General features: G+C 34.0%; 1 protein-coding gene across 15 annotated transcripts in view; it reads right to left on the bottom strand.

Annotated features, from left to right (window-relative positions):
- The window catches only part of C2CD5 (C2 calcium dependent domain containing 5), an 82,538-nt gene that overhangs the window by 11,811 nt on the left and 57,515 nt on the right, over positions 1-13,212 (bottom strand). For 14 of the 15 annotated variants that reach the window (XR_009565435.1, XM_060305948.1, XM_060305952.1 and 11 more), the window contains 8 exons: positions 11,049-11,213; positions 9,336-9,476; positions 7,366-7,429; positions 6,544-6,605; positions 6,235-6,333; positions 5,675-5,764; positions 5,108-5,195; positions 4,052-4,138 (listed from right to left, as the gene is read on the bottom strand). Coding sequence is in view for 14 of the 15 variants with exons in the window: in XM_060305948.1 (XP_060161931.1) it covers positions 4,052-4,138; positions 5,108-5,195; positions 5,675-5,764; positions 6,235-6,333; positions 6,544-6,605; positions 7,366-7,429; positions 9,336-9,476; positions 11,049-11,213 (796 nt within the window). In the remaining variant the exon portion in view is untranslated. The remainder of the gene's footprint in view (positions 1-4,051; positions 4,139-5,107; positions 5,196-5,674; positions 5,765-6,234; positions 6,334-6,543; positions 6,606-7,365; positions 7,430-9,335; positions 9,477-11,048; positions 11,214-13,212) is intronic. The other variant, XM_060305947.1, reaches the window with a different exon arrangement.

Below are 13,212 nucleotides of genomic sequence, written 5' to 3'. Positions count from 1 at the left end.
TATAGCTAATGCCACTGAACATGAGGATACCACCCCAGCATAAAGCAAAATGGACACAGAAACAAGGGTGATATAAAAAACTTTTCCTCTATACAGTTTTATCCAATAGTATATAAACACTAAAACTGACTTAATTAAACCCTTTTATAGCCTTAAACTCTCAGAATTTTAATGAAAGCAATTATCCTATTATAGATTAGGTTTATAAAGTATTTGAGATCTATTTATAGTGGTATATAATTCAAACACTTTTGTCTAATATAAGTTCTTAAGTCCCTCAATATGGTTTCAAATATCTCAAGATTCAGGTCTTTAGACATGTATCTAAAGTAACATGCCAACCTTTTATAAAAATTACATGCATAAAATTTTTAAGATTAATTACAGTTCATGAGAAATATCCTGATTTTTAAAAAATTTTCACCCAGATTACATTCACTCAGATTCCCTATTTTTACTATATTTGCTCCATCTTTTTTCATTTTCATTTCATAAAAATATATATCATTTTTAAAGCCTCTTAAAAAACCATTCCAGAGTGAAGTGACAGATATTCAGAAAGCTGACATGTAGATATTAATGAGGAGGAAAAAACATTATGAAAGTGGTATAAAAAATTTGCTATAGTCATCTTTTTTCTTAACACAGTTTCATTAAAAAAAGGAATTTATAGTGATGCCACATCATCTCTGTTCCTCATAGTATTCATCAAAGAATTTTGATGACCTTCACATGATAATGTCCTTTAAGAAATTACTTAGGCTCAGCATGTTTTAATATTTCAAATCAGAAAAATCATGGTAACTATCAAGGTAACACCAAATCAACCACAAATTTGAGACATACATCAAACTATTCTGTTACCTTGAGAAACAAAATATGTAACAAATATAACAAAAGATGGAAGGAAAAAAAATTAAGCATGGATGGACAATTCAGGCCCAAGCTTACCCTACACTGTCAATTAGGAAACATGTTATTGAAGCATCTTTTCTTCACATAATACTCACTCATTTTCAATAACACAAAAAGATAAGGAAAGGTTTATCTACAAGTGAAAAGATGGAAGTGTTAATAAACAGACTGTGCATAGCTCTTGAGACTACTCTGTCAACATAAAAGGAAATAAAAAATTTTAATAAATTATCCCATTTGTGATAAGAACATGAAAAATAAATTAGTATTCAAAGTTTTCAGAATTAAAAAAGATAAATCTCGATCAGCTTAGCTAACTAACCTAACAAAACTACAAAAACTATATATTTATTTACTTATCAGTATTAGTAGTTAACTTTTAAACCTCTTGTGGTTGCAGATAAGAAAGTAGAGAAGTTCTCTGAGCATTTATTCCTCACCCTCACCTTTCTCTCTCCCACCTATTTCCTCTAAACTGCTAAGCTTAACTTTTCCCAGATATTTCTATTCTCTATTCAAAGACTTCCTTCATGTTACAATGTTCAATTACTACTTTCATGATATAACACTTTATTATTACACTTTTCAGACCTTTTCAAAACCCATCCTATCCTCAAATTTTCCAAAACACTTCGAGATAACTTTTTCTAATATATACATCATAGCCCATGTTCTCCTGGCAAGACATGAGGACGCAAAGACAATACATAAGGATGCAACGTAAACCACAATTTACATGACTTTAAAAAAAGTAAACAGATAAACTTTTTAGTGTTCATTGATGATTTTAAAATGTAACATTCAAGGAAAGGCACAAAGGTTTTATAGTTAAGCACTTAGTATTAAAGTTTTATATATATTAGCATTAGATGTGATGATATTGATCATTATGAAGCTGACAATGGTGGCGATGATGATGACGATAAGGGTGGTATGATCTGATTCAGTGATTTTCAAACTTTTTGAAACGCTTTCTTCCAAGAAAATCATATATAGAAAGCTGATACATAAAGCGTAGTGCATTGAAGCTGCTCTAGTTCAGAAGTAGGGGGTCTAGAGACCTATCTTCTCACCCCGCCGGCACCTTGCCTCCTGGAAGGCCATGAGGCACCTCTGAAGAAACTCTATGGTCTGGAGGAACAGAGTTTAAAAATCATTGGTTTAACTGATTTGAAGTTATTTGGAAAATTAATTAACAGAAGCTCAGTGTGACCTCAGGCATAATTTAGCTTTTACATTTTTAATAATAGGGACATGTTAATAATTGAAGAACCATAAACTATAGAAACTCAAGAAATCAGAGAAATTTAAAGGCTAGAGAGAATCTTAATCCTTTCACATTTTACAAATGAGGAACTAAAAGTGGCTTAATTAGAGGTTACCTGGCCCAAGTTCTCACACTTTATCAGTAGCAGAACTGAGAAGAAAAGCCAGGTCTCTTGGTTTACTACTCCACCTATGGTCCCTCTCCATGCTCCTTAAAATAAATTGCAAATATTTTAGGGACTGTTCAGATATGACTTATTCTACTCAAATTCTTCTTTCCTTGTTTTTAAGTTCAGAGTATCATTTGTACAAAATATACTAATGACTTCAAAAAGCACTAGTTCTCATTACCTTTGAAAATATTTTGAAAGCTATTGCAGAAATTGTAAGTTATCAATATAGATATGGCCAATATACAGAGTTTAAATCTAATCTTCTGCAGAATTCAGTAGCTATTAACAACATGGTAAAGTTGGGCTAACAGGGACCCCAAATCCACAAATAAATATTTGTATAGGTTAGCAATTGATCAAACCATTTCGTCGTTGCTGACTGGGTTTTTGGTTTTGGTTTCCCCCTCGCCACCACTGCTGGGTAAGGATAAATGAAGTGATACCTAAAAGTGGTTTGGAACTAACCCTGTGTTAAATATAAGTTTCTGTAGAAAATATGTGTTTAAAAAAAAAATCCTAACTAGTCAGTTCAAGGAAGATTCTAGATTGTTCTGCTTTTTGTTCTGAAAGCTATGTTTAAGTTATAAATCTGAACTCAGATTGTCTTTGGATTTGATTTTTCCTCTCTATTCTTTCAAGAAATTCTCTATGGAGTTCTAAATTAGAATTTTAATTTAGACAAAAAGGAAAAAGAACCACAGTTACCATGTTAGAAAGTTCAGAATCTGAAAGTAGCTTCTTTTCAGCTTCAAAATATGAGACAAGATCTATTTATCTACACAGGCCTTGCACTGATTTAGTAAAGACTCTATTGACATATAGGCAATGTGAATATAAAACTATGTTGTATTATAACTAATACGGTATCAGATAAAGTAACTGATAAGTAGAAACCATAAAATAATGTCACTTGTATTATAAAACAGAAAAATTAGAAATGCCAATTTGGTTTTAAATAACAAAAGCATCATTTCTAAGAATAAAAAACTTAGGAAAAAACACAAACTACATTTATTGTGTATGTAATGCTACAAGATAAGGTACAGTAATTCTGAAATTTTTATAATAAAAATTACACTGAAATCAGAAGAGAAATGGAAAAAACCACCTCCCACTTTTCTCCAAAGATTGTACAGATCTAAGTAGATCTACTGCTAGTGAATTAAGGGACAATCATTTTGCATTTGAAAAAATGTTCCTCAAATATAACCAAGACACCCAAAAGACAGAAAGCTCATCCCTTTCTCACTTGTACTAACCTCCACCCAAAACCTCTCCACATAGCTTCTGAAGAAAATAAGTATTCTGTTTGTCTATGAAAATCTAAAAATTTTTGCAGAAGGTTAATGTTGCTAGAAAAAAATTTACCAGATATAATATAAATATCAAAATATACCATATGTGAATAGTTACTTTGGGAAATCCAAATCTCTGAAAATAAAACTTTAATACATTTGAGTTACAAGAATGGAATATCACACAAAAAATTACCTTAATAAGTCATGATGAGATTACTTGAGAAATTAAAATAAAAGGAACATTACTCTCTCCCCTTTATGAACATGAAGAAACATACAATGAGGAAATGAAGAATAAATCTCCATCTCAAAATTAAGTTAAGATTACCTACAGTGAAGAAGCAAGAGAAAGGATCTAGAAACTGGTATTTGTGCTTGCATTTCCCTTACTTAACCAACCTTTAGCTGGTGGAAAAGGATGAGAAGGAAGTGAATCTGAACAGAGTTCGAGGGGAAACTGCAGAAGTTCTTCATTATCTGTAGAGGCTTGAGAGGCAGGAAAAACACAAGTTAATTAGTAATGATCTCTTATTAATTTTTTAAAAATTACTCTGGGATAACATATAATTTCCCCCCCAACTCAGTTAATTCTGGTTGGTTTGTCCTTGCTTTCTTCCATGGGGGTCCTTCACCTGCGGACACTGAGAGTGGTTGCTATCTTCTCTGGTGGGGCTGTTGTGAGATTTAGAAAGGGTAATGTATATAAATCTCTTAGCACAGTGCCTGGCAAAGAATAAGCACTCACTAATGATGATTATTATCCTACTTTTTGTACTATACTAGTTCTATGACACTTAAACCAGTTATTATCTATATTTTTTGATAAATATCTGAACGCATAATCATTTAATACATCTGACATTAATTCAATGCTATAGATGTAGGATATATTCAACTTAAAAATTTTTAGATTAATCATGAATATTTATTTAGCCAGTAAGTCATTAAACTTTAGAAAGTATACTATTTCCCTCTTCTCTTTTTTCAGAACACACAAATGGTTTCTAAGATTTTGCATTTCTTTGGAATATATTAAGCATGGTACTTCCTAAATTTTACTGGATAAAGAACAACTCTGAGAATCTGCTGAACACTATGGGACCTTTCCTAAGAAAAATCCATGGTGCTTGCTACATCAGTTGGTTCTCAGATGCCTTGAGGACCTCCCCAGAGCTCCTAGGATAGGAGCCTCTAAATTACTGCAGAACTAATGTTATAAGCTAACTCTAAAAAACAGCAGCATTTTCTATGTAAATAGCAGCCAACCACCTATTCATGTGTGAAAAATATCATCAGCCATATGCTTATCCACACAGTTATCTTGATAAAGAAAACAGAAAAAGTGACAGTATCTTGTCAAGAAACACGTCATTTATTCTACCTATCCTCTATATTTTATCACTGAATTATAACACAGACAAACATGAACTATGCTCCCATCTACCACAGGTTTACCTCTTTGCAATGACTTCTCAGCATGTGTTTTTGTGGTCTGTAAAGCCTGATTTTTGTCAAAAGTTATTGCAACTGCTGTGACTGTAACCTAGAATCACAGAAACAATATGATTAGCAAAACAATCATTCCCCAAAAAAGCTTCTTATAATTCTTTTTCAGTACCATGGAACAACTTATACAAACTGGCTAATTTGCCTTTCCTGGTTAAGATTCTCAACCAGAACTGCACATAAGCTCAGACATTCAGACTACAACTAAGCCCAACATGTATACCTAAACGTAGGTATTCCAGAAAGAGCTCAAAAACCTTCTCTGAAAGATGGGGTCTAGAGAAGTCGTACAGAAGCACACCTAGTGTACATACGCTGGAACATACATATGAGTACACCTTCAGATAACTAGAGTTCACAAAAGTGAAACAGACAGACAAGGTCTGCCTCATACTAGTACGTTTAAAAATATTTTGAAGTAAAGCAGCTTATACTTCTTTAATTATGGCAAATGTATAATATTAAAACAGACTAAAGTTAGAAATCTTCTTTAATAACAGACTGAACCTTAGTTACCTGAATTAATTCATCTTCAGGGAGAGATACTGTAAAATTTACATGGCAAAGGCAGCAGGGGATCATAGACCGTAGTTTAAAATACAGGCTCTACACAAAAGAAAATATTAGTAATATTTCTTTTAATTTAAAAATTTATAAAAACTGATCTTTTAATGTACATTATACTATGGCAAATAAAGTTGAGTAGAGTAAAACACTTCTGTTTCATCTATTCTTTCATTAAGAATACATTTTTAATATCTAAGCAGACAAGAAGATTTAATCATATTTCTAAGTCATAAAAAAATAAGGCGTTTTTTAAATTTACAAATATAGATTTTTATGAAGTTTAACGCTATGAAATAACTTAAAATATATTCCTTTTATAGTGTGGCATATTAAGATGGAGAGGACATCTTTAGCATTTTACTTGATGGCAGGTTAAGACTGATAAGTAAATAAAAATAATTCGGCCTGCAACTGTGTAAGGTATTCCAGACAATATAAATACTTTTCTTCTTTAATTTCATGATCCTGAGGAGTTTTAGCTAAAGTATAGTTAGTCAAAAGGTTCCTACCTTGAGCAAGTTTTCACAGAGATCATTAAAATTCTTATTGAGGGCTTGATTAGTTAGATTAAGGCTGCTTAATCGGATTACTCTTACTGATGTGAACATCTAAATATGGGGAGATATAATGGCATGTCATTTCATTATTTTGAACTAAATACTGTAACAGAAAATAAACAATCATAACTACTGTGGTATTTTTTTAAAAGATAAGATTTTTAACTGCAGTAAAGAGGCCGAAGAAAAACATATATTAAGAAAAAACTTGCTAAAATCATATATGCTATATTTGCTTAAAATAAAGAATAAAAGGTTTACCTGTATTTCGGATGTCCAATTATTTATACCAGGCATAATTTCTGTATTACAGCTATAAAAGCCTGTCAAAATAAATTATAGGGAAAACGTATGATAACATTTCATTTATTTTTGTATTAAAGAACAACATTTTTCGGGGCTTCCCTGATGACACAGTGGTTAAGAGTCTGCCTGCCAATGCAGGGGACACGGGTTCAAGCCCTGGTCTGGGAAGATCCTACATGCTGTGGAGCAACTAAGCCCGTGCACCACAACTACTGAGCCTGCACTCTAGAGCCCGCGAGACACAACTACTGAGCCCATGTGCCACAACTACTGTAGCCCACGTGCCTAGAGCCTGAGCTCCGCAACAAGAGAAGCCACCGCAATGAGAACCCCACGCACTGCAACGACGAGTAGCCCCCACTCGCTGCAACTAGAGAAAGCCGCATGCAGCAACGAAGACCCAATGCAGACAAATATGAATAATAAATTAATTAATTAAAAAAAAAAGAATAACATTTTTCAATTATTACATGAAGTTCTAACTAAGATCCATTCATTCTTTTTTTCTAAAACTCTATACTTCTGGGAAACTTTAGACCATGTTAATAAATTACCATGTTTTTTTTGTAATGCATAAACAAAAAGATTAAAAATCAGTTCACCTAAGTTCTAATGTAAATATTTTTAAACGATGTTTTCAATCTTGGAGCAGCAAAGAACGTGACAAAAAGTAACACCGATAAAGCTGTTAAAATAAAGTTAGTGCTATAATAATTATGAACTGAAATACTGATATGCAAAACTAGTCTCATCTCCAGGTAATTTTTCTCTGTTCACCTGAAGGAGGCGGAACATCAGTGAGTAGAGAATGTACATCTTCCATAGCATCTGTGTCATCGATCTGAAAATGAAAGATTGAACCTATCACATAAGTAGTAAATATATAATTGTTTCAAATTTTTAAAAATCGCTTTTATTATTTATTAAATAGAAAACATAAGAGTCAAGGAAAAGTAGGGCCATTTTTCCGTAAGTTAAAATATAAAACTTGAAAAAATTTTTGTAGTATCTATAAATTTTTCCACAATAATTATAAATACTTCTAAATGAAATATTATACATTATAAAGTATATTGAGTTTTTTAAAAATCAAGCCTTTTCTCAAGTCTTTATGAGGGCATGTTCCAAAAGATTTACAAAGATAACAAGCAATCATTATCTCTATTTGTTTAAATTAATAAAGTGCAATTTAAAAAAATCTTTTGACTAAATACAGAACTGCTTTAAAATAAAATTACATAGGGGTAAATTTAAAGGCATGTCTTAAAAGAATAAGTACAAACTCCATTTTTCCTACATCACAATCTTCTGTTGTGAATTATAAGTAATGAACATATCCAACTGGACATATATTGACATTCATCTGTACATTGGGGATCTAAGTCCTGACTTACACCCGAGAGATGTCAAGAACCACTTTCACTTCCACTTTGCTTTAGCCATTCACAGTCAAGGCCATAACTCGATTGTGGTATTCCCCAAAACATTCTACACTCAGATCTCCAGCATCAACTATAACCCCCATCTCTCTACACCTTGCCCTCTTCTGCCCATATTCCAAGCACTTCTGTTCTCTACTTAGCCAGGATCCCTGGATCAGAAAACATGAAAAATGCTCTGGATCAAAGTGAAAGTAACCCTCATCTGGAGGGTTTGCTAAGCAGATTCCTGGGCCCCACTTTGAAATTTTCATTTACTAGGTCTGAAGTAGGGGCACCAGAGTTTGCATTTCTTACAAGCTCCCAGCTGTTGCTGATGCCACCATCACAGGGCACTTTGAGTACAACTAACTGCTCTAAACTTTACCCTGGAACTTTTTACTCCTTAACCTTTTACCAACCTCCATTTTTTTTCTCCATTCTCAGACTGTAGAGATTATGAGAAAGAGGCACAAATTCACATGGTTTGAGTTTCCTACAAGGTAACAGTCTCACCTCAGTTAAGCCTTGAGCATCTCCCACAGCTGACATCCTGATCACATTCAAGGGCACTATTCTAGACTCTTCAAACCTCCAATCCCATCCCAATACAATTCTACTGTCACCTTCCTGCTTTACTGAGATCCAGGCATATGATTTTTTCTCTCAACTGGCACCTTACCAGAAAACATTTCTAAGTATCCTCATTTATTTTCCTTTCCTTCAATATCAAAGGAAGATCGTCTATCCTTTCAAAGCTAACCATTCTACAGGGGAGTGCATGGGAAGAAGATCTGTGAGGGCACAGGCTCCATAAATCTTTCCTGTCATTTATTCTCCAAGAAAGTTAGTTCATTCTGGATGTGTTTTTACAATGAAAGTTCAATTACACCCTCTGAATTCAGTAAAAAAAACACTACACTCAGAATTCACAGTGCTTATATTATTGTGTTACATGTAAAAATGTTATAATTATAGTAACATGTTATGACATATAAAGCAGGTAATAATTATAGTAAGTGAAAGAAGAGAAACTTCTTATTGAAATTAATCCAAGTTTACAAAAAAAGCTGCAAAAGTTTAATATTTTAATTATATTTCAACCCAAACACTAATTTTTCCAAAACTAATTTTCCAAAACTCTTTTTTAACTTTTGTTAAACAAAAGATATGTTACCAAGTTTGCTGTAATTTCTATAATAAAATATTCTTTTGATATTTTTCACAGTTGTAATGATACAAAAATATCACACCAATTTAGGACCTGACTGTAAAAATATATATCTTATCTTCCAAAAACTTTAAGAAATTAGTCCAATGCAATAATACCTCCAAAACAAATGCATCTTTTTTCCCATGTGAAAGGTCCAATTCTGTAACTTCATCAGAGCTTTCTGATTGAGATCTCAAAAGTCTTGAGCGTTGTCTAGGTTCTGGAATGGGTGATCCTATAATCTCTTCACATATCTCCTAAAAGAAATATAATTGCTTTACATCATATGACTGTCTTTTTCTGTTTTGGGTTTTTTCGGTAAACTGCAGTCTTTTTTTTTTTATTGAGGTACAACTGACATGTAACATATTAGTTTCAGGTGTTCAACTTAATGATTTGATATTTGTATGCTTCAGTCTGGTTTAACATTTTTATATTAACAGAAAACTACCAGGGGGGAGGGGAGTACGTAAAATGTATTCATAGTCCATATTTAATTATAACCTTTATGACTAATTAACCTTTTATAGAGTACATAGCTATTTCCTTTAATTGATAATAGCAACCGTCATACACTAATCCAGAAACTGTCACAGACACAGCAAGGCAACACTGACATCTAGTGTAAAAAGAGGACACTACAATTAGTAGGGAATTGGCGGTCCTTCCAGCTCAGAAGGTATTTTCTACTCAGCATTTAAAAGTCCTAATAATCTATAAAGAATTAACGATTTATGTACCCAAATAAGATTCTAATCTTTCATATCTTATGCAGTGGTAATTTTTCAAAGCCTCACATAGTAAAATGTGGAATATGATATATGTATCTATGTATGTGTATATTTATATAATACACATATTTATTATACATGTATTTGCTATGCAACTTATTTAGCTAAATAAACTTTGATAGTTACAATAATGATCTTTTTGAGGTCAGTGTAGGCTACAATCTTATATGGGTTAGTAAGCCTTCACCCATTTTTTTAGCCAAAGATCACAGTTAATCAGAGGTTCTAAATAACTGCTGGCCACAGGAATATCAAGAGAATGTGGGTATGTAAGCACAAATGTAAAAGACACAGCCTGTTGTTGGTGTAACAGAACTATCTTTAAAAAAAAAAAAGGATTATTTTAAAAAAGGTTTTTCAAAAATGTTTTCAATGTTCATTGCTAGGGCATACCTTGCATAAGACTACAACCACACAGTTTCATAACACAGCTACCTCTGCAGCACCTTCGCATCCATTTATCTTACTTACACTTCACATTAACCTGCCCTAGATAAATCTGACAGGGTACCTATTACAGTGACTACAAAATGAGAAAGAAAAGACTCTGTATTCTTGAACATTTTTACCACAGATAAGCAATCTTTCTTTTTACTAAAAAAGAACATTTTAGGCCATTTCTTTAGGCATCAACAAGTATTTATCAGGAGGCTACTACCAGGAAGAACTGGTCTAGCCATTAGGAATACAGCCCTGATGGAGCTCCATTCTATTGGGAGTAGCAAGCAGTAGACAAAAATCAAAAACGTATTTCACACATAAAGACACATAGAGGTAAGAGCAACAGAAAACAATAAAACAGAAGGAGGATAGGAAGTACCAAAAATTGACAGGAGAGTTAATTTTTTAAATAGGGTGGTCAAAGTCAGCCTCCCTAAAAAATAAGACATTTGAGCATGGATGTAAAGGGAGGTGAAAGAATGAGCAATGAGGAGAGCAAATCTAGACAGTGGCAGAAAAATCTTTAAGAGAACCTAAAAATGTACTAAAATCTAAATAGCAACTTACATATTCACAGTGGAGATTTATTTCACTTACCGGAGGATTGATTTCATATAATTCTTTATTCTTAGCAATCGTGTCATTTATCTTCTTCTGCATATGAGATATATGCTGCTCGTATGAGCCATCATTAGGAGTCTTCCCAGCAATCTGAATACCGCCAGGCGTTGGTAAAGCTGCTAAATACACACCTGTGGCTGACTGGTAAAAATAATGGGGAAATAATCAGAAAAAAATATCTAAAGAATAATAGTCCTTAAGTTTTCATGTTCAGGAATGTGGTCCTTGCCCTGAAGGAAAAAGATAATTAGCATCAGTGCTTGCATAGGACATATGTGGAAGGGCACAGAAAATCAGAACTGGTAACAGGGGTTGGTTACTTCAGCAAGAACTCTGGGTAGGTCGGGGACAGCAGTAAAAGGATGATTTACTTTTCACTACATACCCAACTGGACTTTAAAGTTTTTTGTTATGATTGTAAAAATCTGCACTGAAAAAAACAGGTTATAAAAATATGAAGGGCTTCCCTGGTGGCGCAGTGGTTGAGAGTCCGCCTGCCGATGTAGGGGATACGGGTTCGTGCCCCAGTCCGGGAAGATCCCACATGCCGCGGAGCGGCTGGGCCCGTGAGCCATGGCCGCTGAGCCTGCGCGTCCGGAGCCTGTGCTCCGCAACGGGAGAGGCCACAACAGTGAGAGGCCCGCGTACCGCAAAAAAAAAAAAAAAAAAAAAAAAATATGATTGAAAGTTTTTGAAAAGTAAATTTTTCATGAATGAGTAGCTTACATTTAAAGTGGCAAAAGTAAAAGGGAAACATGCAAAGCAAGTAAAGAAACTGAGTTCAGAAAGGACAGGAAACTTAATCAAGATCACACTGTCAATAAATGTGGGGAAGAGACTTGAATCTGTTTCCGACTCCAAATACCAAGAACTTTTCACTATACCATCCTGCCTCCATAATCACCAAGAGAGGAAACTTGATACAGACTTATTTTAAATATTTAATTAAATAACTACTAAATTGTGACTTTGTAACAGTACTACATGCCATTAGTACTGAAAAACTATTAGGGGAAATACAAAACAAGATAAAACACACACACACACACACACACACACACACACCCCTATGTACATATATGTTTAAATATGCTTCTGTAAGGAAAGCAAAGCAAAAAAAAATGTATAAAAGTACAAACATCAAATTGTTAACATCAAAGGAGTAGAATGGAGAAAAGACAATTCTTTTAACTCTGGATATTTGCGTATTTTGAATTGTTAGAGTTGTTGTTGTTGTTATTGTTATTACACAATTGCCAATTTTGTAAAAGTCTTTCCTAGAAACGTTATAGTACTCTATGATGAAGTCTGTACACCAGATGAAACTGATCCCCAGAAGCTCTTTCTCCTGGGTTGTTCATGTGTCCATGACTGCACTCACCACCCAGTCTCTGATGCTCAAGCTCAGAATGCCTTCTGCGCCATAGTGCCCCATCTCTAACACTTGCTTAACTGCATTCACTAATGAGGCAACAGCCCAGAATGGCTGAGAACACAAACTCCGGAACTAGACAGGCCTGGGTTTGAAACTGAGTTCCGGTACATGTAACCATATCACTTTGGACAAGTCTCAACCTATCACAGCATCCGTTTCCTCGTCTTATAAAGTGAAGATAATATTACGTTCTTTCTGGCGCAGCCCAGTGCCAGACACCCAGGAGGCACTCGTCCGAGATTAGCTATCATGGAGGCTACTTGAGATTTAGTAGCTCAGGAGGACCTTGAGATTTAACTGCACAGGCTAAAACAGCACAAAGATCAAAAGCTCAAACAGTTATAACGAGTGCCACTAGTGATCAAGAAGAAAAGGTTAGTAAGAATCAGAAAAGGCAGTATTTGAAGCAGGCATTGAAGAATTATACCAGGGTCACAAACTAGTTTCCTGGGGCTCTACCATCAAAAGTGTTTGCTACAATTGGCAGAATGTTCTTTAAACTTCTGAATCTAAACCAAGCTCTTAGTTCCCAAGACACCCACCAATAGCTACAGTTCTGTATTCAGCCTGACTACACATTTACGTTATGCCCTCGCTAAGCTTGTTAGTTTTTAGATGGGTGAATTATAACTAACACTCTTTTCCCCAAGTTAATCTAAATATCAAGTATTTTAATATGAATCAGATTACCTTTATTAATCACTG

This window comes from Globicephala melas, chromosome 10 (genome assembly GCF_963455315.2).
Source record: "Globicephala melas chromosome 10, mGloMel1.2, whole genome shotgun sequence".
In the NCBI taxonomy this organism is placed as follows: Eukaryota; Metazoa; Chordata; class Mammalia; order Artiodactyla; family Delphinidae; genus Globicephala; species Globicephala melas.
Note: the sequence above shows the minus strand (reverse complement) of the source record. Positions and strands in the feature narration are given on the sequence as shown.